Below are 26,628 nucleotides of genomic sequence, written 5' to 3'. Positions count from 1 at the left end.
AAAAAAAAACTAATATTTTGATATTTTAAAAAAAATGTAAACGCACCTGTATGCGGTAAAGGAGGAATCAGTCCCTGATTCACTTCAGTCGCTTATTTATTCCTTTATTTATTTATTTGAGCCAACGTTCACACTTAAAAGTCAATTTTCCCTTTCATGTAAAAGCGCCTGTGTTCCTTTGATCTTTCATCTTAAACTGATAAAACAATTTAGTGACGCAAAAAATGGCCTTATAAGGTAAAGGCGTGTGTTTTTCTAGATTGAAAATGTGTTACGAATGAAAAAGCCTTTTTGGGGGCACAAAAATCTATGACGACTGTATTTTCAAAGAAATGAATACTTCAGACTCACTGTGTACACACAAGATTAAAAAAAAGACGACAAATAAAATAAATATTTCTCTCCGTACCTTTCTGACCAATGGCGTTTTTATTCTCCACTCTGAACGGAAGTTAGGCTGGGGGGGGGACTACAAAACGTGACTAGTTTACCTTTGACCCCTGTTTTTTGCGTCATTTTGCCGGGAACATGTGTCTCCTACCGGCTCATTTGGAGGCTTTTCATTGGCCGAAGCACTCCCCACGTTCATGTGCTAGTAAGGGAGTAAACTTGCAAGATGGCGGTGCGGTGGAGCACAGGCGATGAGACTTTAATGACGTGCAATATGGATTTTTTCCCTTTGGATACACTCTCCGCGGTAATGAACAATTTCTGTGTTTTAACTTCTTTATAGTAACTTCGTTGTGAAGAATGTACTGCTTTATTCGTCCGCGTTGCACTGCATAAGTTGAACACTGCGCATGCTGAAGTGACACGTGGATGCTACCCCGGCGTCACCACATCGTATTTTTTTAAAGCTGCTTAGTATTTTTATCGTTTATTATTATATAAAGGTCGCATGTTTTATCCATCTATAGATATTAATGACAATTCGCAGTGTAGCTAACGTCGTTCGGGCATCATATTGACTAGCTGTTAGCACGCCGGTTCTACAGATGCTTTAAACTAAAAAAATTTATTAAAATGAACAAACCGTATACGTGACAGTCGTGCTCTGTTATAGCTTACATATCTGCCTTGATTGTACGTTATGTTCTTATGTTTTTAATTTACAAAAAGAGGTAGCATCTGGTTGCAATGCTACCGCTACTGTTGATTCATTCACACGTGTTGACAGCACGATAACGTGCTAGCTAACTTGGTAGCTTGCTAACTTTGCGACTCCTTTTCCAAAAGTAGATTCCGGAGGAACAGTTTGTTTCATTCGTTGTTCGGTGGTTGGTTTTGAGTTGAATCGTGGTGGATTCTTCGGCTTCGTGCCAGGCCGCTGCAATGGTGTGTCATCAGTTCAGCCACGTCGAGGTTGTTGTGCACGTCGATCGACATTGCTGTGAAGGCAGCACACTTTTACCGAAATTATTCGGCATTCACACAATAATCTCCATCAAAAATAGAAAAGCAATCACACGTGCTTTGGTGCGGCTGATCACATTTCCCTTATCACGCGTGCACACCAGACACCCACTGTTTTGAATTTTACCTCCTGCTATTTGATACAGTGTGCATTTTATATTTAAACGTTTGCATTCACCGCTTGGTGTCCAAATCATCAAATTGGACACAGCCCAAAATATCAATAAGGGTGTGTTGTACACGTGGGTGCGCGACTTCCGCCATGTGGACGGCGAGTGTGAAGGAGCAAACATGTCATTGACGCAAACACGTGGGCGACCAAATACAGACTACTGTAAAGGTATCGAATTTCCATGGGGTTTATTTACACTTGAACTGAAGTATTAAAAGACAAATGTGTGGCAATTATTTCACTACGTGTTGGGGGCATTATCAGTCAGATTTTATTCACACGCTTGAGGCAGACATGCAAGTTACACCTCATCCACCCTTCTGTATATGTCTTATCCCCGTTCGGCTTGCTTGTGTGCTGCAACTAATCGTAGCTTAAACAAAACATGCAATCCGCACATTAGAAGGCACCCCAACCGCACAACTGTGAGGGGGATATTCAACCAGTCATCCACTGTGTTGCCTAAACCGGATACAATATGAAGCTATATCCATTTAGGAAAATTAGGTGTAAAATATGAGATAAAAAAAAAATAGTTATGAAAATGTAGTGGACCAAAGTGAAGGCATGTGTAAGTTTTGCTGATAATATAAATGCTGATTTCTAACAAACCGGTTGAATTTTGCCCATGGGCCATACTTTACCCACCCCTGCTTTACAGATAAGGGTAAATCATTGAGAGGTCTTTTAACTGTTTAGTAATGTGTAACACTTTATAAAGTCTTAATGAAATGCTACAAGAACATAAATAAGGAAAATTGGTCATTGTTGTCTATTTATTTATTTTTTTACATCAATACTCTCCTTGATAATACTTGATTCTTAAAACTGGAATAAGAGGCTCTACTGTTAGGTATAGTGAAGCCTCACTGAACTTCGACCATAGGCATGTATTTGAGGATGCATGTTTACAAGGGGACTGTCAGTAGCATGCGGTCCGTCATGTAAATACAGCGTCTTGTATGTTAATTTAAACGGATTGCATTTTGATGTCATCTCTGCTGTCTTTCTAGGCCTCTGAACTGTGCTCTGGCGAAACGCCGGAGGCACTTCAAAGCTACTTGGACCCTTCCATCCTTTCCATCTTTGACACACCCTCCTTGCAGGCAAGTCCACATGTTCAGGCACCCTTCTTTCTATATGTTAACATGTATAATCGTTGTGCCTTGACATGTCTATTTATAAGTGTTCTTGGTCTTAGTTGTTGTTTTTATTACTGTTCTTCTTATTATCATTTAGAATAAAGGACTAGATGAGGACAGTGAAGCCACGCTCTTAACCGCTCTTGCGGACATACTGGACAATATGGATGATGAGAACCTGTCTCCGTTTGACACGCTGCCAGAGACAGACCTGCTGTCGGGTCAGGGCAGGGAACACTCGCCGGTTAGTGCACAGATGTCCTGTATAACTCATAATAGGTCTCCCTCTAGGTTCTGCCGCAAAAACACAATTGAGTCCTGTGCTCACCGCGAGATTCATACACTTGATGTACGTTTAATTTGCACCTACAGATAAAACATGTCATTTCCTTGTACCTTTCGCCCTCAACACAGATCAGGCGATTACTCTGTCTGCCACGGTCCACTCCAGAGAAAGACTGCTCAAGACCACTCTCGAGTGGAAAAGTAACATTTCCCGCACAAACGCTCCTACTGCACACAAGTTTCGATTTTAACTTGCTCATATTTGTACGCAGAACCTCCCCAGGATGAGAGACTCGTTACAGAGAAGTGATGGGGAGGAAGAGGATACAGTTTCTCTCACTCTGAGCCCACTGAGGCCCAGTATACCTTTTGACTGTTCTTTGACAGAGTTGGACGGTCCAACGTTTCCTGTCACCGTTGACCAGGACAGTGGCCTTTCGGTCAGTCTGGGTGATTTGGTCAAACATATGCATCCATACTGCATGGCCATATGCATGGAGGATGAAGAGAACATGCAGATGTTGCCTTCTGGTGGAATCTTACTGGAAGTGGTGGATCAGGGTGAAAATGGAGAGCCCATTCTCGCTGTCCAAGACCTCCCGGTTCCGTTGCCAATTGAAGAGTCTACAGATAAGCTAAGGGCAGAAGATGAGGAAGAAATAGCTTCTGACAGCTCAGAGCAAATTGTTGTTGTTGATGATGATGATGATGATGTGTTCTGTCAGACTCCAGTTAGAATTCCTGGTTTATCTTCAGATGAGAAAAAATGCAATAAGATTAACAAGACGAAGGAAGACACCATAGTAAGAAGGCCCTCTCGTAGGAAAAAGAAAAAGAAATGTGAGAAAAATTGCCCACCTATCGAGGGAAGGGTTCTCAGGAGTGCCGCAAAGAGAAACAAAAAACAAGAATCACTCCAAATGTCTGAAAAGAGCCAACTCAAGGAGCGGAAGAAATACAAAGTACCGGAGCCTCCAGCTGGCCCCGCACCTCCCTCTTTAAAACCTATGGAAATCACCCCACACCAAAGTGAATCGCAAGCAGTAATCACCAATTTGACCCCGGAATCTAGTGTGAAAGCTGTTACGGCGCCAGAGCCGACAGGACTGTTCAAAGCTGGCGTTTCTGAAAGTCCAGTCCCAGTAGGCTCCTCCCAGCTGCCGGATAAAATGTCCCAACAGGTGGCCCAAGCTCCTGATGAGCTCTCCAGCCAACCATCCTCGATGTCTTCCTGCAACCCAGCAGCTGCTCTAAACTTGACAGAAGATGAGGCTCTCCCACCTGAGACTCCTCCAGAACCAAAGCCCAAGTCCCTCAGTCTGGCAGAGTACCGACGACTGCGGCTGCAAAAGAAGCCTGTTGCGGCGGATAAACAAGGTGACAACAGCACCAAGTGGCCGAGCCTTCCGGAACTTCCCAAAGAGTTGCCTCCTATCCCCTGCTTGCCTCAACCCAGCCCCAGGGACCCTCGGTGGCCCACCATGCAGGCTGCAAAAAAGGTGGTTGAGATCAAACCTGCCTGGCAACCCCGGGGACCCTATGCCCCTCCTACTCCCGAGGCACTGTTAGTGCCGCCCGCTTATATGATCGCCTCAACCAAAAAACCTTCTAATGCTGTCCCGGCACAAACAAACGCGGCAAAAGAAGTCTCGAATCTCCAATCAACAGACAAATGCCCTAAATCGCCAGAAGCCAAGACCAAAGTCGCTGAGATGACTCCACCGCTTGTTAAAACCACAGCCGAGACAATCCAGTGCAAGTCTGCTGTCGCCGGCCCCCTGCAGACGACTCCAGTTTGCCAGAATGTGCCTGAGGTCCTCCCTCACTCCACCCCTTCCTCAAACCATCGCATCACGTCTGCAAAGGCGCTGACGACGAATGCCAAACCTTGTTCTCCTCCTTCCCTTCGTCCCATGGCACCATCAAGCCTTAAATCAAACCTTGTTGTGTTGAAAACAAAACCACTAATCACTAAACTAATGCAAGCTCCAAAGGCAAAGAATTGCACACAGGAGTTGATTGAGTCCTTCACCACTGAGATGGGTGAGCCTGTCTGTTGCATTTCAAAGTCTCGATATACTCGTTAAACAGTTTTGCAAATCTAAACAGCTAATTGACAACGGCAACTCAAATTCCACTCCACGTCAGGAACCTGTCGCAGAAATAGTTTTGGACTTAAAGGAAACACCCGACTTTTTGTACATATTCCGCAATGTCTCCATTTGTGTGTGCATTTTGTGTTTTTAATGTGTGATTTTAATCATTATACCAATTTATGATTTGTAGGCATTGAGGCAGCTGATCTGACCAGCCTGCTGGAGCAGTTTGAGGAAACGCAAGGTGAGCAAACTAATCACTTTTACTAGTCCCCGTTTCTTGCGCTAGCTCACCTTCTCATTGGTTGATGAAGGGAAAGTATACGGTTTCAATCGTGGGAATTAAGATACACGATTCGACTTTTAACTTTTCTCATCAGAAAAGCAATAATTTGAATACGTGTATACTGACGCTTGGCAGCTTTTTTTGGGGGGGGGGGTATTTTATGAAGTTTGAACTCATTCCCTACAACCCCCCCCCCCCTTTTTTTTTTTTAAACATGGGTTTTGTGTGGGCAGTGAAGTTGCTTTGTGTTGTGGAATTCTGCCCAGTCTGCAAATCCATTTAACTCTCACCATGCTCTCTTTGTTGGTGGATGTACAAGGCTCAACCTTGCGTTGGGTGTTCAGTTGACTGGAGTCCAATTTTCATTTAATGGTGTCAGTTGGTGTGTTGTTGAGCCTTTTAATAATGCCTTGAGAGTTGCGCTGCACTTGAACTGACATTTCTTTCAACTAATACATTTCTGTTCTGCCATTCCACCCTTTCTCCTTATCTCTCTTCAGCCAAAGAGCAACAAAGTGTACCGGAGGTCTGTGGTAGAGCAGCAGCTGTAGGAAACTCTAGGTGAGTTACCCTACAGCATCCACGCTGCTCTGTGGGTGCAATGGAGTCCAATGTGTCCATGTGTGGTTGCCGTGACTCCGCTTTTTTTTTTTTTTTTGCCAAGACCTGCCGCTAATATCATGAATCAGGAATGCCCTTGAAATGTGTCCAACACTGTGATTCACAGCCAAAATTAAGGCCATCCTGCAATTTTCGTCTCAGTAAATGGATGAGAATTATTAACCCCTTTTTTGTTTGAATTTTTTTTTAGTGTTGAACGTCCACGTGAAAGAACTGTTGTGGAGCGTGTCAGTGAGCTCGCAAGCCCTTCAGGTAATTTATATCGCATAAATGAAACGTGTTATACAGAATGATGACATGGAGTTAAACTGTCAGTGCAACCTCCAAACGCAAGTCAAGTAGTGATGCCTTGAGACGGGAGTGACTCGACTGACAAGTTTTTTTTTTTTGGCATACAAACGGTCATTCGGTGTGCTCGATTTGATTTGACTTGCGCAGCGCATACTTGAAATAAGACTACTGCAACACATTTCACCAGCAGCAGTTTAGCAAATGGTAGATTTGACAAAAAATAGGCTTTGTTTGTTTTAATTCCACTCTGTTGGCATTAATTATCAAACTAAAAATAAAGCTAGGATAATTTCATGTTTATTTAAAACGCATCTGTGATGCCTTAAAACGGCACGCTAGCTTAATGCTAGCATTGTTGACATGCTAACATTGGCTTTGATACTTGTGGCTTTAATACTTGTGGCTTTAAAACCCTTTTCACCAAAGAATATTTGAAAACAAATAGAATAAAACATGGAGACACATATTATGATCAATGGCAGATATTCTTTATCGTCTGCAAGAAATGACAAAATTGCACCAACTGACGAATCAAACTCGTAGCTTCATCTTCAGATAAGCAACTGCGTCACATTTAGCCAACTGCTATTAACTCACTCACTACCAGTCGAGTAAAAAAAAAAAAAGGACCTTTGACGTCTTTAGCCGTCAATGGCAGCAAACGAGTTGTCTGCTGTAGTGATGACGCACTCTTTTTATTTTTTTAGCTTTGACTCCTCCAGCTACTCCTCCACACCAGATGTGGAAACCTCTAGTCCCTGTGGCTCTGCTGGGAAAAGCCAAGGCCACAGAGTCGTCCAGAATAAACCCCTCCAAGGCTATTGAGATAGAGGCCCGCCCTTTGACCTCAGCCAGATTCCGTACCAAGCCCACCGCGGCTGCCGCCACTGTGCCTTACAGTGTTGTGTGCATGGATCATGACTACTGCCTCCCCAGCAGAGTTGCTTCTTCAGCTGAAGATGCAAGCAACCGCTCAAATGTCAAACAACAGATCACGATTAAACCCATTAGGAACATTGCTAGGACCACTACGGCGCCCCCGTGCATCCAGGAGACCACCTACCAGTCAAACCCTAACCCGCAAGCATCTTTACCAACTCCTGAGGCGTTGAATAACGGCATTGATGGGATAGGGGACTCTTCTGTTTTGGAGACTCCGGAAGCGTCTCCAGCGCGTCAGGAGAGCGAATCGAGCGAAAGTACACTTAGGAAGAAGCCTTTTGAGAGATCATATCGTTGGCATCCTGGCTCTCTCAGTCCCAGCCCCAAAAGGAGGGGTCGAAAACGAAGATCCCAACGCTCGCCATCTGTTTCCAGCGGCTTGGAGTCTGATTCGCACTCATCGCGATCTCGGTCGAGATCCTACTTGCCATCCAAGAAAAGGTTAGCTCCACTTTTTCATCATGTGGATTCATTTTGACTCACCAGACTTCATCTACCTCCTCTTCCTCGATAGATTTTGTCGTCGCCGCTCTCGCAGCAGATCCAGCTCTTCATCTCGTTCATCTTCACAGTCCTCCGTATCCTGCTCTCCTCCCAGAAGGAGAAAATACTCATATTCCTCCTCTCACTCTGGTTCTTGGAGTCGCTCTAGATCACGGTCTCAATCCCCCCAAAGACAAATGCCATGGAGGAGAAACGGACCAGTTTATAGGTACACTGTAGCAGTTACAAACTTTGGATAATGCTTGGTTGAATTTGGCTAAACATGTTTTTGGGTTTTTTGGGGTTTTTTTTTCAGTCCTTCATATCGGAAGACGTACGGATATGCTACTGAGGATGTGAAGTCTCGCAAAGACAAAGCCATTGTAAGATTGTAAATGACATTGTTGGTGTATTGTGAAGCACTTTATATTACTAAATGTATTCTGAAAACTTTCCAGGAGGAGAGGCGGGTTGTTTACATTGGTCGAATTCGAGGCACAATGACTCAAAGGGAGCTCAGAGAGCGTTTCTCCTATTTTGGCGAAGTGGAGGATTGCACTCTGCACTTTAGAGAGCAAGGGTGAGTGCTCCTTGTCTTGTTTTGCTTTACTCGCATTGTTACTGAACCCTTTTCGTCTCTTCCGTGACATCAAGGGTCTGGCTACAATGCAAAAGCAAAAGCAGGCCTGTTCATAACTGGGGCCTCCTGGCTTTATGTCCCAGGACGCTCTTTTAAAAGCAAGCCACAGCTTCAAATGACAAACTTTGATGAAGTGAAGTAGTCATCTGTCACCAGATGCTAATGCTAACACCTATTACAGGGACAACTACGGGTTTGTGACCTACTACGACACCAAGGATGCTTTCACTGCCATTGAGAACGGAAGCAAGCTGCGTAAGGCCGACGAGCTGCCATTTGATCTGTGCTTCGGTGGAAGGAGGCAGTTCTGCAAAACCACCTATGCTGACCTAGGTAGAGCGAAAGACGGGATAGATGCTCTCAACCTGTTCATCCCGTTCTTTAAAATTGTAATGCCCCTCCTCATGTTGCTTTTCAGATTCTAACCGAGACTATGACCCAGCATCTGCAAAAGGCAAGATGAAGACACTAGACTTCGACACTTTACTGAAGCAGGCCCAGCAGAGTCTGAAGAGGTAACAGGAGGCTGCCGCACGGAGCAGCAAACAATTACCTCAAGAGCAAAACTTGTCTTTTCAGTTTGTTGTGGCATTAGTTGTTGTTTTTTTTTTTGTTTACATTTATTTTGTTTGGGCAAGTCTAATACCTTCTATTGAAGAGAAGATTTATAATTAAATGAGTAAAACAAGCTTAAAAAAAGGAAATGTGACAATTTTTAAATGTTTATTTAAAAATGTAAAAACCAAATGAAGTGAATGGAGAGAATCACTTTTAAAGAGAAAAACAAATGGGGCTCCTTAAATGTTGGGAAAGGGTGGAATACATTCAAATGTACTGCAAACGTCAATTAAAAACAGGAACCTGAACTGTCTTGTTTGGTCATTTAAGCACATCAACTTTGCTGTCCCTTCCACTTACAGTACACTGCCACGAGTCTTTTGTATTCGTATTTTTTTTTCTCTAGATGAATCAGTGTGAGGTTGCAAGGATGTGCCTGCTCATGCGTGACTAATGATAGTCACTTTGTCAGTAATGCCTTCTGTTTCAGATTGCTTATTTTCCTTGTGCATGATGGATGGTTTCTTAAAATCATATAGGTACAAGACACAACCACAGAGGGCAAATTCTACACAAACCTATTTTATAATGTTCTCCCGGTAAGGTCAATATGGACTGATTTTTATGTTAGGAGACGTTACGTACATAAAGACGTTAAAAATGCTGACAAATTCAATACAAGATGTTTGGACCGTTGGGAGAAGGAGAAAACCTCCCTTTTTCAAACATTGGCTCTCGGCTACATTCCTAATATGGCCCGATCAACCAAGGATAATTATTTAGGTTTAAATGGGTCACTCAATGGCGAATGCAACAATAAATGCGGTCGGTTATGACCATTCGTTATCGCAGTAATGTATCCGCATTAAACTCCACAATATAATGTAAATCCATGTCTAAACTCAATGTATTGTTTGCGGTGTATTTTTCTTAATATGTGGACTCAGTGAAATGTTTTGCTCTACAAAATGTGTCCGTTAATGTCTTGGTTTTCTACGTTGGCTGATATGGATGTGAACTATCTTGACGGTTGAAGTGCATTTGTGCTATTTGTGGTCAGATCTGGTTTTGACTGGTTTAAACTAGTCTCTTGAACATGCGCACTGGGTGTAAACAGGAAGAACTGCTGGGGGAAAAAAACAGGGCAAATCCACCACAGAGGAGCGAATTATACGAAAAAAATGTATTGTGTTCCATTTTATATTAACGCTAAGAAGTTATTTCATCAAACCTGAACGAGATTCCGATCAAGTTTGTCGCGAACAGGTGCGACCATTCGGTCGTTCTTGGCAGGCTCGCTTTAAACCCAGCAACGCCAGACCCGCTGTCTGCTTCGGCTCTGACGCGATTGACCTGCTCGGCATTCTATTTGAAATATATATATATATATATATATAAATACGCATTTCTTGGATTTCAAGTTTCCCGCACGTCGCTGAGGATTTTCGACCATTTTAATATGGTCCAAAAAGATAAGACGTTGGAGAGAACACCGGTGGAAGCCGAACCGAGCCCCAGCCCAGTCTCGGGGGAGGCTTGTGCCGCGGGTCCCGGCCCGTTGGAAGAGTCCGGCGGTATCAGCGCGGAAGCGACAGGCCACAGAAAATTCATCAGTGGAGTGGTGGAAGGTATTTTGTTTGATGAGCCTTTTGGAATCGCAATCGTGCAATACATGTGTTAATCAAATTCTATACCGAGCAAGCTTCTTTGTAATTGTGTTTCTGACCAGAAAATTAGAAAATGTTTCATTTATGTCGTTGAAAAGCAGCCAGGTTATCTTGTGTTTTTTTGTCTCCATTGTTGTTATTCCCTACACATGTACACTGGAATAAAACATAAATAGAATCAATTTACTATAAACAGTAACACTGCGATATATTGTAAACGATTATTTGGTCATTTGACAAGTGAACACGTGTGTGGCAATGGTTGAAAAGGAGACTAACACCAAGGGTGTAAAAAAGCCACATTTTCAATTGGCAACACTGCATGAAAACTGATGGCATGATTTGTTATTGCAGGCTTTTATGGACGACCGTGGACAATGGAACAAAGGAAAGAGTTGTTCAGGAGGTAAAGTATGCCAACCTGCTTTCTTTGCGTGTGTTAGTGCATCCATTCTAATCATTGGTGTCACTCATGTTCATAGACAGCAGAAATGGGGCCTGAATACGTACCTTTATGCCCCAAAAGATGACTATAAACACAGAATGTTCTGGAGGGAGTTGTACTCAGTGGAGGAAGCAGGTGACTATTGAGAGCAAGCGAGGAAATTAATTCTACCTGTTAGTTAAGTGTACATTACATATGGCCATATGTATAAGTGTTTTTTTTTTTCTTTTTCCTACTTAACTCCCAGAACAACTTATGACGCTAATTGGAGCTGCCAAAGAGTATGGCATTGAGTTCATCTATGCCATTTCTCCCGGACTTGACATCACTTTCTCCAATCAGAAAGAGGTCACAGCACTCAAGAGGAAACTGGACCAGGTATCGCAAAATGTTTTGACAAACACAACCCAAACATTCTGTTAAAAATATAATTCTCGTTTAATGAACAAGTTAATAATCGTTGCCTCACTGATTATCCTCTTTTGATTTACTCATCTTCGTGTGGTGTGAAATCTGGGATTGTTTTGTTAAACACAGAAGCTGACGTATTTACACGGCCTTTTCACATTGTACTGCAGAGCGCAGCGTCCCATTGACCAATCCCGTTCATTGTGTATATACAGCTGCAGTTCAAAAACAAAACAGCATGCCGTGTCCAACGGCGGCCTGCAAGGTGGGCGTTTGCTGTCGTAGCACTCAAACTGAAGTACAGTGGAACCTCGGTTCTCGACCATAATCCGTTCCAGAACCCTGTTCGAAAAGCGAATTGTTCGAACACCGAAACCATTCCTTTGCTGCTTGCACTGACTTTCTTTGGACGCATGATTAGGGGCTAAAACACTTCGTACACCTATATAAAACGCGAGAGCAAAACGCAGCACGTCCGCACGCGACAACAGTTGGTCACAAAGAGAGCAAGAGAGCGATCTACACCCGTACGCCGCTCAGCATCCCACCCTCGCGTACGCACTCACGCATCGTACCGGCGTTCGAACTCCGATGTTTGTTCGAACTGCGAAGCAAGAATTTCTCTATTTTTTTGTTCGAACTCAGAGTCGTTCGAGAACCGAGGTTCCACTGTATGTTTAATTTTGAAGCGACGTCACTGTGATGGCAGCCGGCGCATCTTATTGAAGTGTTTGTGATGGAGTGTTTTCTGAGTGACAAAAGCAAGAGATTTTGGTCAAGTTGTACAGTAAATGACACAGAGGAAATAAATGTGGTGTCCAAGCATGCTGTGCTTTTTAGACACAAGAGAAATGACGTACTGTGACATGGTAAAAAAAAAAGCACAGCGATGGACTGAGATCTCGGTCATGTTGATGCAATTGGTATGAAACGCGTGACTTAAGCATGTCTAACATTTTAAACATTTTAGCCTAAATTAAAATCAAGCCTCGCCAAATATTCTGCACCTGTATGACCTCTCCCCTGATTGTAAGCAGCCAGGACTTGTCGCTGTAACTATTGAACGTCCGAACCAGTGAGAAAGGACACCAGTCTACTACCCGTTCGGTAGCTTAGCAACCGGTGTCAAATATGCACCACCGGATGATCTTCTATGGTATGCTTTTGTTCGGGGACGTTGCGCTAATGGAAGATAATGGGCTGAAATTCAACACTAATGCGACAAGCTTGCAGCTGCAGGAACCTACCGTAGTAGTTTACGTGTGCATGATAGACAAATCAAGTTGACATCAACCCAAAGTAAAAAGCGAAACACAAAGTTACAGCGTGATGCTATTTGAGATGAGGTCTTGTGAGTTGTGCTGGCAGTTCCATGTGCAACGTTCTTTTCCTGAACATGAGCTGCCACTTTTATTGTCGGGTATTATTAACACGCTTCATCTCTGTTAATAAGGTGACACACTTTGGTTGCAAGTCATTCGCCTTACTTTTTGACGACATCGACCACAACATGTGCCCTGCCGACAAGGAGGTGTTCAGCTCGTTTGCACACGCTCAGGTGTCCATCACTAATGAAATCTACCAGTACCTCGGAGAGCCTGAAACCTTCTTGTTCTGTCCCACGGGTATAATTTGAACTATCTGAAATTTCCTGTTAATCTCCTTTAGCCTCATTATTGATTTTCTTTTTCCAAATGTCCTCATTTGCAGAGTACTGTGGAACCTTCTGCTACCCAAATGTCTCTCAGTCTCCCTACCTCCACACAGTTGGAGAGAAGCTGTTGCCTGGCATCGATATTCTGTGGACAGGCATGTGTGACCCACTTTCTCGCAAGCGTTATTCCTGCGGTGATGCTCACAAGGCTCGTTTGTTCGCAGGTCCCAAAGTGGTATCCAAAGACATCACGGTGGAGTCGATAGAAGAAGTGTCCAAGATTTTAAGACGAGCGCCTGTGATCTGGGACAACATTCATGCCAATGATTACGACCAGAAGAGGCTCTTCTTGGGTCCTTACAAAGGACGCTCCACAGAACTCATCCCCAGACTGAAGGGAGTACTCACCAACCCCAATTGCGAGTTTGAGTCCAACTTTGTTGCCATCCACACTCTGGCCACCTGGTATAAGTCCAACATGAACGGGGTGCGCAAGGATGTGGTCATGAGTACGTATGGATCCATTTCAGCCAATGTGTGTTCTTTACAATGGCGGGTCGTTAAAGCGTTCAAATCATTTTGGCTCCTATCAGCGGATGGTGAGGACAGCACAGTTTCCATTCAGATTAAGTTGGAGAATGAGGGCAGTGATGAAGAACTGGAGACAGACATGCTGTACAGCCCTCAAATGGCCCTGAAACTGGCTCTCACTGAGTGGCTTGGAGACTTTGTCGTGCCTCATCAATACAACAGTGAGAAAACTGGTCAAACATTTGCTTCTCTTCCATGGTTTGGCGTAGTGACATAACCAAAATGATTTGATTATTCCTCCTAGGCCGCCAGGTGCCTCAGAGCGGTGCCAAAAGTACAGTCATCGACGTGTCCTCCATGGCCCCTCCCTCACTTTGCTCCGATACCACGGTGACGACCGTGTTCCAGCAGCCCATAATGTCTCCGGCCATGCCGCCTCAACTCCTGGAACCTCACCCCATGGCAAAAACACCTGAGCAGGAAGAGGAGGTAGTGGTTTGCTTCTGCTTAAAAGAACTTTAGTACTCAAATAGTCGCCTGCGCTCTACGAGCCTCGCCTCAATGAGTTGCCGGGTGTGTGCAATTCAATAATCGCTTCAAGTCGAATACTCGCCTGTGTGGAGTTCTGATGTGTGGTGGGTACTAGCTGCAGCTCAGCAAATAAATGCATCCTTCGACTATATGAGGAAATACGGTATTGTAAATAAAAATAGTCTTTCTTTGGTTTTGGAACTATTCTGATACTGTGTCCATGGAGGTGGAGAAGAAGGATTCTGACGAGGAACCCATGGAAATGGTGGTGGAGAAGCAGGAGGAGCCAGACGCAGAGGCGGGCACAGAGCCGAAACCTGAGGGCCCAGTCTTGGCGGACAAGATGGCGGAAGATCTGAAGCCCATGGATACAGACAAGGAGAGCTTGACAGAGTCCAAGTCTTCCGAAGAGTCCTTACAGGAGGATTCTGGGAGTGATATTGCACCCATGCAGACTGACGATCAACTCAAACAGGTGCCGCGGACACATTTGAAGGCCTTCCTTATTATATATTGCTTATCCTAAAGAGTTTCTTGACCTTTGGTTTGGTCCCCCCACAGGATGTATTTGCGCCAGGTCCCAATGAGAAGCCGCTGTTCACAGTGGAGCCGCTCTCCATTGAGGACCTGTGCCTCCTGGCGGAACTCTTCTACCTGCCTTATGAGCACGGCCCCAAGGCCTTGCAGATGTTGAAAGAGTTCAACTGGCTGAGAGCCAACAGCAGCGTCGTCAGCGTCAACCGCAAGATGAAAGAAGACGAGAAGGTCGGTGAAATCTTTGGAAATGTGTCTCTTTTTTTTTTTTTATATTAATGTAGTGTGAGGCTATTGGTTTTGCTGGTGCTGCAAAACAAAATGGTGGCTATGTGCTACCAAACATGTCCATTAGGGGGTGTATCATTAACTGGAGATGAAGTGGAAACACAAAGCATTAAATGATGAATTTTGGCATAAATGTGAGCTATTTTGTCCTTTAGGTTGCAGAATGGCAATTGAGAGCAGAGAAGTTTGAGGACATGTGCTGCTCGGTCATGCAGATGTTCACGCGTCTGTCCAATTCAGCGAACCGCACCATCCTGTATGACCTCTACCCTTACATCTGGGACATCAAGAGCATCATTTCTATGGTCAAGTCCTTTGTCCAGTGGCTAGGTGTGTATAAGCGGAACCACGCAGTCTTTTGCCTCACGGAACGGAATTAATTTAGGCATAAAACCTCAGCAGGCGTATTTGCATTATTCATTCCTACACATAAGGCTGTGACTTATCCTCCGGCCGCTTCACGGACCGTATTGGTCATAAACCAAAAAAAGTAACTAAAGAACATGGCGAGCCTGCATAATTTTTAGCTTGCATTTTCAAGCTAATTTAAGATGCAGCACTGTAGCAGTCTCTCATTTCGTACATACCCATTGAATTTCCTTTAAATCCGACTAAATGCTGGTTGTGCCGCGAGCGTCTCTCTGACACGCTTGACAAATCCAAAGCAAATCTCAGTGGCAAACGACCCGTCAAGGGCTACTGCTGCTTGCTGTGTATCCAGTATCGTCACGACTGCACTCCCACACGGAGCCACTCACTTCCATCTCTGTCTGTGGGGATGGGCACCTGTGGGGCGTCCCCTTCCTCCACGCCCTCGCGCGCATGCGAGCTTGGACAGCAAGTTGATTCACTGTCTATGGAAGGCCATTCTGGTGCATAACAAAAACATACATAGGTTTTTTTTTTTTTAATTCAGCTTCACAAAGTAGGCTTGTAATGAGGCTGCTTTGTTACTTAAAAGTCTGGATCAGGGTGAATTCTATCCCCTTTCAAAAGAAAATGCATTATTTCCTCAGTGGCATTTATTTACCGATGTATGGATTTTAAGACCTTTTTAGGGGCAAAGCATCTTATTTAAAGACATTTTAATAAAAATATTATTTCATTATGGAGAGCAAAGCAAATTATTATTCTATAATTAGATCTTTTTTTGAACAATGCTGTTACATTAAAATGCATGTTGCCTTCTAATATCATGTCATAATATATACTGTACTATTATGTATCATTGCAGCGTCAGTCACAAATAGCGAAAAACAAAAAAAATAGACACCACAATTTCTATAACTGCTAGTAACCAGCCTCACGCTGTTTAGATTGGGCAATTTGTCAAAAGTAAATCAATAAAATAAAATAACAGGCCAACGTGGTGACTGACCAATTGTCTTGATTTATGAAAGATAAAGAAGTCGACCAAATTGAGTGGTAGGTTTATGTATGACGCAAGTGAAAGAAGACTCAATTTATGACCTGACCGTTAAAAGTCAGTGGTTTATTTCACTTGCACAAAAAAAAGTATTAGAGGTGCAATTTCACATGCATATACGTTGAAGTATCTCTGTTGCTTCCTCAAACAACCGCAACTATATTTAGCTCTTCTTTGACGTTCAAAGCTTGTCTCTCAGTTGAGCGACATTGCTTATGCTATCTTGACACCAATGATGTTCTTATTTTTGATGCAGTATGGGCGACATCTTAAGTCCATTTCAGAAAGCGTGAGTTTTTCCCAGCAATTGGTCAGGGATAGTTTCCACATCAAAATACACAAATAGTGACTTGTAAACCGCGGACATGCAAAGGATGACTTTATTTATGGTTCGGCCTTCATTTATTCGAATGGACAACGCCTCCAGTGGTTCATTGATGCAAAGCATCTATTAGGGTTGAGGCCACTGTTTTAAGGGAGGGAATACAATATTTTGTCAATAATTGACTATGTCACATGGGCCACCCTGTACCAGTTGAGTAACATTGATTGGCATGAGCGTGAAAGTGTGTTGTCAGAAAACTGAAGCACCAGGATGGCCTGGAGGTTACTCCCTGTAACCCCGTTTCATTTACAGGTTTCTGTCCTATATGGTAAAGCTGAGGACTCCAGTACACAGCAGGCAGCAAACCCGCACGAGCAAAACCACAATTTGAAGGCGTATTGCCTTCCCTAAACATCCTGCGTAACTGTGTTACAGAACAGTGATCATTTCATGATCCGATTGTCATCATCCCGTCGTCATGCTGCAAGCTGTGCAGCCGGCACTTAGTCGCAACCTCCTTGTTTTCTGGACTGAGTGCAACTACTAATAATGATTTTCTACTGTTTTCTCCCTTCACTATGTACAGATGGAAGAATCCACAGTACAAGTTTCTACTGCTATTGGATCGACAGTGGCCGATGTATGTGCAGTGCAGGCGAAACGGATTCATGCCTTTTTTCTTGAATGCGACTGATAATTGTGATAGATTAATTGGAGGAAAGGAGACTGGATGATCCCTGGATGAAGTCACATTTTTGCGCAGCGAATTTTTTTTTTGTTTTTTTGGGAGCTTCGAGTGTTAACTTCCAAATGTTCTCTTTTTTCCGGCAGCTTCTCTAACTTGTGCTTTTTTTTTTTTGTATGTTTCTGTCAGTAGGCTTCTAGAAGTGGCTCAGACCAGCCTGATGCACCTACTTAAGGGAATTTACCTTTTGCTTGCAAAGTTAACCCAAACACTCGATCCGACACATCTGTTTAGTTCTGATTGTTATGCTTGTGTCAGATTGGACCATGCCAGGGCTGCAGGATGTCTGTAATTTTGTTACGTGGGTGACAGCGGCCAGATGTGCTTTTTCGTCATTGTGGGAAATTGAATTGCATTAAGTTTGAGCAAATTCAGCATTCCTCTCCGTGGGTGCATCCGCTCGCTGTGTCGGAAGGGCGTTAGGCATCCTGATACGTTTTGTAAAGCCGTGGCAGACACTTGTCTGGTCACACGACAGAGCCTCTCTTCAAACTGCTTACAAACATTGCAACGGGGGTTTTCACGGTTGCTTTTTCTTACACGATGTCGCTACATTCTAGTTCATTTCTTGGTCCGCCCCCTTTGGTTTTATTGTTTTGGAATGGTAAGCGGACAGGACAAGATCAGATGCGTTGTGGCTCCTCATGGGTCGTCTGGGTTTGATGAGTGGCGCTCCCCAGTCATGTGACAAGACAGATGAGAAGAGAATGTGACTTCACGCCGAGTGCTGAGATGAGCGGGGGTGACGGCAGCTGAAGCTTACATCTAATAGAGTCAGTATGCTGTTGGCTTGACAGTCTCATGGCGAGGAAAGGTCGCTCAATCTAAAATTGGGAAGCGTGCAACTTGTATTCCACTCCATTCAAGTTGTGTAGGTTTTGACTTTGCTGCCTTGGAGTTGATACTGCTCTCATCGTAGTCACGTAAGCTTTAGTTGCTCGAGCCCCTTTTCAGCCTAACGTAATCGAAAAGGGGCGCTGTTGTTTATTTTTAATGATTGAATTGTGCTTTTAGAAACATAACCGCCCTTCCTTCCTCCCCACAATTTCCCCCCCGTGTGCAAGAGCCCCATGCTTTGGTAACACTCTCCGCTTGGCTCTGCTCCTAACAGGGTGTCGTAGTCAGTCCTCAGCACAATTCCCTAAAGGAGACCAAGAACCGTGGGCCTTTAGGGGAGGTCTAGCAGGAGAGTTCCAGGTATCTAATGCACCGAATTTACTGAAATCAAACGGAAAAGAAAAAAGTGTTGTAAGCAAAGAAGACAATGGTCAATGTGTGCAGGTATGAAGGGATTTGGTCTGTCAAAGGTGAGCTGATTTTTAAACCGTGTGGACCTCACCCGCTTTCACCTCTCCTGAGGTTTTATTGGGAAGGGGAGGCGCTCGGTTGATTCATTGTGTTCAACAGGAAATTTCTTTTTTTTTTTCTCCACGATGAATTCTTTCAGCGACTGGCCAAGGAGATGCTGCCCTTCCCTTAGCGCAGGCGGCGCATGCGAGCACGGCAAGCGTTTTTACTTTTTCTTTTCATGACATCTCATTTCTTTGCAGGAAGCGCACAAATTCCCACCCCAGTTCTTTGCGAGCGCCCGCACAAGCATCGCAGCGCAAGCAAGTTCGCATATGCACATTTGCAAATGGTGGGCGGGGGAGAGAGAGAACTCCAGGATAAAACATAACTGTGCAGGCTAAAGCAACATCTCCATCCTTGGAGAGGATTGAAACTCCCAATGGCAACCGACATGCAATTGACTGACTCACCTTGCCCTTGTCTGATCTTTTTTGTTTCCCCTGGAGTTCTCTCGGCGCCAGCATCATTATTTTTTTTCTCAACAGGAGGGTTGCGCAGCGAATTATTGCGATGCTTTACTCAAGGGAAGGGAGCATCTCCTTCTGCTCGTAAAATCTTGGTCAGACCAAATACCTTCTTTGTTTTGTTTTGCTATGTATGTAAAGCAAACACACGTGCGCTTGTTTGTCGCGCTGTGCTCTTAAAATAACGATGACATTGTGGTGATGTTTGCTCCGCTGGCCCACTGTCAGATCAACAAGGAATGGGAGTTTTTTTTTTTTTTTTTTTTTTTTTTGTGACCATATCTCTATATTTTTACTATTTTCTTGAGCGCTTTGCTTAATCTTCCACATCCTCTTGGTTTAACAGTGGTTTCATTGTAGCAAATACATAGAAAGGCGGTTGGCCAAAGCACCAAAGCCTCCTCCTCTCTCTCGCTCACTCTCTCTCTTTCTCTCTCCTTCTGTCTCTCAACTGAACCAGTTTCTTTTGACATCCACAGAGATTGTTGCCAATAGATGGGGCAAACGATCTTTTCTACCAGCCTCCACCCTCAATGCCTACCTCCAAAATCTATTCCATAAGGCCCTACTTTGCCAAAGATGAGGTGAGATATTTTTCTATTGTATGCATGCAAAATCTTTTGCTTAACCACACTCAAAAGTCACAGCCAAGTCTCTCGCTCTATTTCTCTCTCTCTCTCTCTCTCTCTCTCTCTCCCCTCCGCGCTCCTCCAGGCTTCGGTGTATAAAATCTGTAAAGAAATGTACTATGAAGGAATGGAGGATGCACCTTCCTCAGAGCCGGAATCTGACCTCATCGGTGACAAGTAAGACTCATTTCTATTTGAGACGCCCAGCTAAAGACAAAGCGCCGCAATGATGGCGCCTTGTTGTTTTGGTGAGGAGCAGCGTTACGTTTTCTTTTTATTCCCTGTCACTTGACTCTGACCATAGTTACTTTGTTGCATGGAATATTTCATCCCGTGAGAATATTTTGTACCCTTCTCCTGATTGATACCTTTGAATATTAAAATCTGTGTTGCTGTAATCAGACCATGTGGCTTGTGGTGTAAAATGAAACCTGAAAAATTCCAGTCAAAGTTTATTCTAAATTTTATTTGTGCTCGTTCTGTAAAGGATTTGGGTGAACATATCGGTAGAAAAATTGAAAACTTTTTTTTTTTAAAGCACAAAAACCTGACCTTTGAACAGAGATGTGCATTTAGACTTTCTATATCCGCTGTAGAAATTTTCCATCGTAACCTTGCGATCCTTTTAACCCTTTGTCTTGTGTTGTGACAGGTTGGTTGGAGGTCTTCTGTCTTTAAGCTCGGACTACGGCTTTGTGCTGGAGGATGATGAAGGCATCTGCGGCTACGCTCTGGGCACCGTGGACGTCAAGCCCTTCATCAAGAAATGCGAGATGAGCTGGATTCCTTTCATGCAAGAGAAGTACCACAAACCCGATGGTCAAAAGGACCTCACCGAGGCGGAGGTAACTTCTTGTTCTCCCCGCTTTGTTGTCATCGCGGTGATGTAATGTGACCTCCAGTTGCTCATTTTTCTGCCCGTCTCTGTAGAAGATGATTTTGAGTTTCCACGAGGAAGAGGAGGGTCTTCCGGAATCTTTCCTGTCCAACTTCCCCTCCCTCATCAAAGTTGACATTCATGCAAAGGTCACTGACCCCAGTGTGGCCAAAAGCATGATGGGATGTCTGTTATCTTCCCTGAAGGCCAACGGTAGGTGGCGGCCATGATCACCGCTCTTGCTCCAACGTACAGTACTCACAAAAAGTTAGGAATTGAAGACTTTCGGGCTATCATTCAAATGTTTGTCGATGATCTTGATTTGATTTTCTCCAAATGCACATATCCAACTGTTCAATGTTTCAGCACTTTTTGCACAACTTTATGTGCAAGGAGTTGAATGGGAAAAATTCACAACACGTGTTAGATCCCTGAATCAACCGGTGGCTTTTCTGATTCAATTGTAATTACTATTTAAACAGTCCATCGTGACCTCATGGGACCGAAACGAAACTTACCTGATCAACAATTGCGAGGCGTCGATGATGACATTGAGATATGACATTTCTGACTTTAAAAAAAAAACAATATATATATATATATATATATATATATATATATAACACTCTTGTGCCTTTTGTCTTTCATACCCAGGCTCCCAAGGTGCTTTCTGCAAGGTTCGCCAGACTGACAAAAGAATGTTGGACTTCTACAGTAAGCTGGGATGTTTTGAGGTGGCCAAGATGGAAGGCTTTCCCAAAGACGTCATCATTATGGGGCGAAGCTTATGAGGCAATATTAAAATCACAGACTGAGTGGGAGAGGGCAAGCTGCGGTCAACCCAGAACCTTCATGAGACAACTTCCATGACGGTTTAAAAGCTGTATGACGGCCTGTGCCAGCAGCGACACCTGGTATTTTTCTTTTTTTTTTTTAAGCACTGTAAATCCTGCTGCAGGTCCGTTAGGATGAGCTGATCGCAAGCTGACAAGACCGATGTGTAATCAATCTGTGGAGATGAGCCAGCATGGAAGAGTGACAGCGCACTTGTTCTGTCTGGAAGCCCAATTGTCATACACCTCCAGGAGGCAGGAAGTGACGTCTTTTTTTTTTTTTTTTTTTTTGCTGCATTTTTTTTCTCCAGCATAACAAGGCCCACACACCCTCGTCTAAAGTGTTTGCATCACAAACACACGGAGCTGTGAAACGAGGGTAGCATGTATACTCACACACAATGTCACATTATCGCCTCTTCGTTGTAGCGCCACAATTGCTCCACAGTTGACCTTATTCATACGAGTGGCGCTAAGTGTAAATACATGCACAATGTGAACTTACAAGATCATCTCACTCCAGAGTGGATCTTTTAAGGTGGTCTTATGAAGCAATAGGGAATTTATGCTCAACGCTTTGCTTTTTTTTCCCCCCTCATGAACAGTTTGAGTTTTGCTTCTATCCCTTTTGAGTGATTTGGTTTCAAACAGACCTGGTTTCACTTTTTCCTATTTATTAGCGATCTAAAATAGGGGTGGGGAACCTTTTTCTTATGACTTTTTATCAAGTCCTCCAAGGGTCGTACTACATTTGCGACAGCATACACTGCGCCAAAAAACTTAATGTTTATTATTTGCATTTGTGGGTGAAATGTTTTGGGCAGTTTGTCTGAGGTTTCATTTGTTTTGAGAATTGCATGGTGGGTAGGACCTAAAGATGTATGTTTCCCCACCCCTGTTCAACATTTACCACAGGACCAAAAATTTATAAAGTTCCAACCCATTTTTGTTGGAGGAAAAAAAACGTGCTGTGGTTTAGATTGGATGACGGTTCAGTCTCTTTCCAACCACGTAATCGGCACATGGTGTCCACAGCAGGTAGTCAGGGCAACAGGTCAACTCTTTAAAATAATTTTCCGCACTGATTTGATTTCTTTTTAGCACTGTCATTTTAACATGAATGATTTTGCTGCTCAGCACGTATGATCGCTCCAGTTATTCCACCCTGTCACCAAAGTGGCGCTTAAGGTATTTTTCTCTTTTTCATGTTGAATGTTTTGCCTTCTCATGGGTTTCCCACATTTATTGTAAAAATCTGTATGGTGAGCAAACAAGCACTTTGGGAAAAAAAAGAAACTTTAATCTTAAGCCTGTCATGGTGATCATTTCTGATAGCCTCATTTCAAGGCACCAAGATGAAGATGCATGCCACTTGCCTCTGAGCGTGAAACTGTAGACAGGTGTTAAACATTATTTTGCATACCTTTACTGAGATGGTATCAATAATTCTGTTTGGCCTGAAGGAAAATATTTTGTTACTAGTACCATTGCTCTACAGGTACTCCACGCAACTCATTTCTGGTATGAACGTAGATGTGCTTGTCACATGGTTTTCTCTTCACAGGGATGGGCATTGACTGAGACAAAGAGCTGCTCATATTGTATTGTACATGATGCAGGTTACATGTAAAGTTTGTATGTAAAATTCCTAAAGTTGAAAATAAAATCTTATAAATGATTCAGTTGGGTCTCAAAGGTCATTGGTCAATCAAATGCCATTGCTATGTTACTTCAAATGCAACACTTAAGTTCAACATGTGAAAATTGTTTCACCTCTGAAAGACTGGAAGTCAAAAATGTCATCCTTTCAGACTAAATATGATGTTTCCATATTAACACACTGATGACTCAATGTCCAAAATTTAAAAAAAGGGAAAAACGTACGATGGAATAACTCAGGACAAACATTTGATCACAAAGTTAACAAGCATTATAGTGAAAAACGAGTACAACGTATTATTTATTCTATACTATTTTTTTCACTCGTGTTTGTCGATCGATTTGAAACAGAGGCAGGGCGCTGAAAACGTGGCGCGTGTGATGACGTCACCAAACGTTATAATCCAGCGACGTTATTGTTTTTTTGGTTTTTCTGCCCGTGGAGGGTAGCCCAACGTGTTGACAACAAACCTCTTCTCGACGTTTTCCCCTCCCGAAAAATGTCTTTTACCGACGAAGAAGCCTCAGATGTCGGCTTGGCGGGTCGAACAAAGATGGAGAGCTTCCTGTTCAGTGAGAAGTTTGAAGCAGTTTCAAATAAATCGATCATTTGGTTTGCTAGCTTAACTCCCGGCGCACACGTGGGCTTGGAAAACGCGCATGGCTCCTAATGTTAACCCACAATATCTGTACGTGATATTGCCATAAATTGATAAATGTTGTGACGCTTCTTGTTATATTACTGTGTGTGTTTCGTAGGTTGCGAGCTCTCCTCCAAAGTCCCTTTTTACTGCCTCCAGGCAGATGAGGAGGGCGACCTGGAGCACTTCATTGAGTTCAGAACGGTATAGCAGATGCCTTATAATACTTTTTTTTTTTTTCAATGAAATATTATGTAATGCTCTTGTGGTCCAACAGGTTTGTCTGGGAGAAGGTGCCCAAGAGGAGAATAATGTGGTGGAGGTGACAGCCATGAACCACCAAGGAAAAACGACTTCGGTGCCCATTGCTAACCTTCACATCGGTTGCCTGCCAATGGTAATGGCAATCTAGTGCTTCACAGATTTTTTTTTAGACCAAGTAACTACCTCAAAAATATTTAGCTCTCTAATTACTGACTTATTATAAAATAGTGTAAACAGGGCCCTGGACTTTGGTGCGGTTCCACTGCTGCTCCCAATTTCTTTTCTCCCTTGTTTGCACCACCATGAAAGTTAGGTGCCAAAATTTTCACCTGCATCATTTTCAACACCGCAGTCTTACAGATTTAATATTAAAGAGGGGGAAAAAATCAATGATATTGCTGGGAAATGATTCATAATCTGATCAACAAAGTCATTTATTTTAAGTACAATTCTGTAGTTTACTCAAAAGATGGACCCCCCTTTGCCTTAATTCATAAAAATTGTCGACCCCCGCACCCTCAAAAAGTAAAGCGTCAGTGCATGCTAACGGCAGAGATATTTTTAAAGATAATTAGCTGGCTAATTTCTTTTCAAATCCGCTTACCTTGTTGTGGTGGTGTTTCGTCAAACTGAACTGGGTTAACGGTTTGACTTACCCTCTGTGTGTGTCCTCCTCCTTAGTCTCATTCTTCTTCTCCATGAACGTGCCCAATGCAAGTAAGTTCGGTTGCTAGTGGCACTTTTGATGCGTTTGGGGGTAATTTTTGTCGTTTGCCCTATTCACCAAGTAGGTCGAGATAAACTTTTGGCCGCCTCGCGACCACATCACATGCACAAGGGCCGATTCGTGGGCTGGACTAAAATCCACCACCGGCCCTGCTTGGACGAGCCCCCCCCCCTTTTTTTATTATTATTTTTTATTTTTTATTTATTTTTTTAATTTGTCTCCCAAAAATGGACATCCGGTCGACCGGACCGTTCCGTGCCCGGGACGGACTGCCCAGCTCTCGGCATAGTGTACAGTAATCAGTTGTAACAAAGCGCTTTACGGAACCCATTGCAAACCATTAATATTACCATCATAACAATCCCCCCATTCTTACATATGCTTTGTCGTTTTGAAGTGGTCATAGATAAAGAGACTGTCTTACAGGCTGTGTTGCAGCTTTTTGAGTCTTTAGGGGTAGGTCATATGGCCTTGAAATAAAATCTGTATCGTGAATGAACATTCTTGATTGGTATTGTGAATGATGTAGAATATTTTTATTACGTAAATGTTTTGTGTCCATTCTTTCTTTAGGTGAGCTTGGGTGAGTTTGAGCTAAAAGCACCAGTGACTATCCGCTTGAAGGCTGGCTCAGGACCAGTGACCATCAGCGGCCTGCATCTTATTGGTAATGTTTCTCTATTTCATTTTTTTTTTTTGTTACCATCCACTTATAATGCTTTTAAAAGTATTGAAACCCAACGGTTTGAAGTTGATCTTTTAATTAGCCAGTAATTGATTGGTTTATTTTTTTAACTGGGCAAGGTTGTTTGTAGACAACAGAGCTGGGCACTTGACCCTTATTTGACAGTGAGGCCCCCGCCCTCCGGTCGCATTCTGGGTAGAATGAGCTCGAAACGAGCACAAATCTTCTCCCAAATCTGAACGTCGCTTTCCACTGGTCACAATTAGTAACCCACAAATAAAAATCCCACATTGTTCATAATAGTTTTGCGTCTGTCTAAAAGGCAAAGGCCAATTAATCCGCTGTCACTCGTCTGATGTGCCGATTCATTCGGGAATGCAGCGTGAAAGTGATTTTCTTTTGTCTTTCGTTCAGCTTCAGAGGTTGAAGAATCAGACTTCGAGGACGAAGATGATGATGATGATGATGAGGAGGAGGATGACAATTTGGACGAAGAAGACATCAGCCCTATTAAACCGGCAAAAAAGAAGAACAAGCAGTAGCTCCCGTCCCGGTCGAGGGTTTTAGCCCTCCCTCGTTGATACGTTTCAGCAAAGAATACACGGACACTGTTGACCACGTTGGTAGAGGACATTCCCAAACACAGCAGCTATATTCCTGGGGGCAGCCCAACACAACGTACTGCTCGAGTGAATCACCCTCAATCTCTCCACTGTGGATGTGAACTGTTTTTGCTATTAAATGTGACCTCTTTTTATTGTTGATAACAGTATGACACGACCATTTATTAATCTGTTGTAGTTATTTCGTTTTCTTTTTATCCGTAAAAGTGTTGTCATTGTGTCCGCGTTCCAGTAAGGGGTACGATGTGACTTGTCGGTCTCAAAACGCAAAAACGCAGCGATGATCCCCCACTTTCTATTGATACCTGCTATGAGCTGTTTCTACCTCTAGGTGTCAGTAAAACCTCAGGCATGGACCTAAATGCGCCCATGACGCTATTGTTTAGGGGAAAA

At 43.4% G+C, this 26,628-nt stretch overlaps 3 protein-coding genes and 1 non-coding gene across 6 annotated transcripts; all 4 read left to right on the top strand.

The window, feature by feature from the left end:
• Positions 1-509: 509 nt before the first annotated feature.
• On the top strand, positions 510-9,237 carry pprc1 (PPARG related coactivator 1). Its single transcript, XM_088304233.1, has 14 exons — positions 510-697; positions 2,599-2,691; positions 2,825-2,971; positions 3,142-3,213; positions 3,285-5,055; positions 5,299-5,352; positions 5,895-5,955; positions 6,206-6,267; positions 7,014-7,689; positions 7,763-7,960; positions 8,048-8,114; positions 8,190-8,311; positions 8,553-8,704; positions 8,790-9,237. Exons 1-14 carry the CDS (start codon positions 617-619, stop codon positions 8,888-8,890), a joined length of 3,657 nt encoding a protein of 1,218 aa, XP_088160359.1. The 5' UTR covers positions 510-616; the 3' UTR covers positions 8,891-9,237.
• On the top strand, positions 8,342-8,482 carry LOC148329904 (small nucleolar RNA SNORA50). Its single transcript, XR_015845521.1, has one exon. It is a non-coding gene; the product is annotated as a small nucleolar RNA SNORA50 (small nucleolar RNA).
• Positions 9,238-10,032: 795 nt separating the features above from the next.
• oga (O-GlcNAcase) lies at positions 10,033-23,318 on the top strand. Of its 2 annotated transcripts, XM_088304234.1 has the most exons (19): positions 10,033-10,557; positions 10,951-11,002; positions 11,079-11,176; positions 11,289-11,419; positions 12,903-13,074; positions 13,160-13,258; positions 13,328-13,612; positions 13,697-13,855; positions 13,939-14,123; positions 14,392-14,640; positions 14,727-14,930; positions 15,143-15,317; positions 17,325-17,378; positions 18,595-18,680; positions 19,777-19,881; positions 20,012-20,103; positions 20,579-20,771; positions 20,857-21,016; positions 21,458-23,318. In XM_088304234.1, the coding sequence occupies exons 1-19, from the start codon at positions 10,389-10,391 to the stop codon at positions 21,592-21,594; spliced, it is 2,805 nt and encodes a 934-aa protein (XP_088160360.1). In that variant the 5' UTR covers positions 10,033-10,388; the 3' UTR covers positions 21,595-23,318. The 2 variants fall into 2 exon arrangements, with proteins under 2 accessions (XP_088160360.1, XP_088160361.1); XM_088304235.1 differs by lacking the exon at positions 17,325-17,378.
• A 350-nt stretch (positions 23,319-23,668) lies between these two features.
• Positions 23,669-26,384, top strand: npm3 (nucleophosmin/nucleoplasmin, 3). Of its 2 annotated transcripts, none has more exons than XM_088304791.1 (5): positions 23,669-23,868; positions 24,055-24,140; positions 24,214-24,333; positions 25,501-25,594; positions 26,027-26,384. In XM_088304791.1, exons 1-5 carry the CDS (start codon positions 23,796-23,798, stop codon positions 26,152-26,154), a joined length of 501 nt encoding a protein of 166 aa, XP_088160917.1. In that variant the 5' UTR covers positions 23,669-23,795; the 3' UTR covers positions 26,155-26,384. The 2 variants fall into 2 exon arrangements, with proteins under 2 accessions (XP_088160917.1, XP_088160918.1); XM_088304792.1 differs by having other exon boundaries at positions 23,853-23,984.
• Positions 26,385-26,628: the final 244 nt, after the last annotated feature.

This window comes from Idiotropiscis lumnitzeri, chromosome 9 (assembly GCF_059441095.1).
Source record: "Idiotropiscis lumnitzeri isolate Australia: NSW breed Sydney's pygmy pipehorse chromosome 9, RoL_Ilum_1.0, whole genome shotgun sequence".
In the NCBI taxonomy this organism is placed as follows: domain Eukaryota; kingdom Metazoa; phylum Chordata; class Actinopteri; order Syngnathiformes; family Syngnathidae; genus Idiotropiscis; species Idiotropiscis lumnitzeri.
Note: the sequence above shows the minus strand (reverse complement) of the source record. Positions and strands in the feature narration are given on the sequence as shown.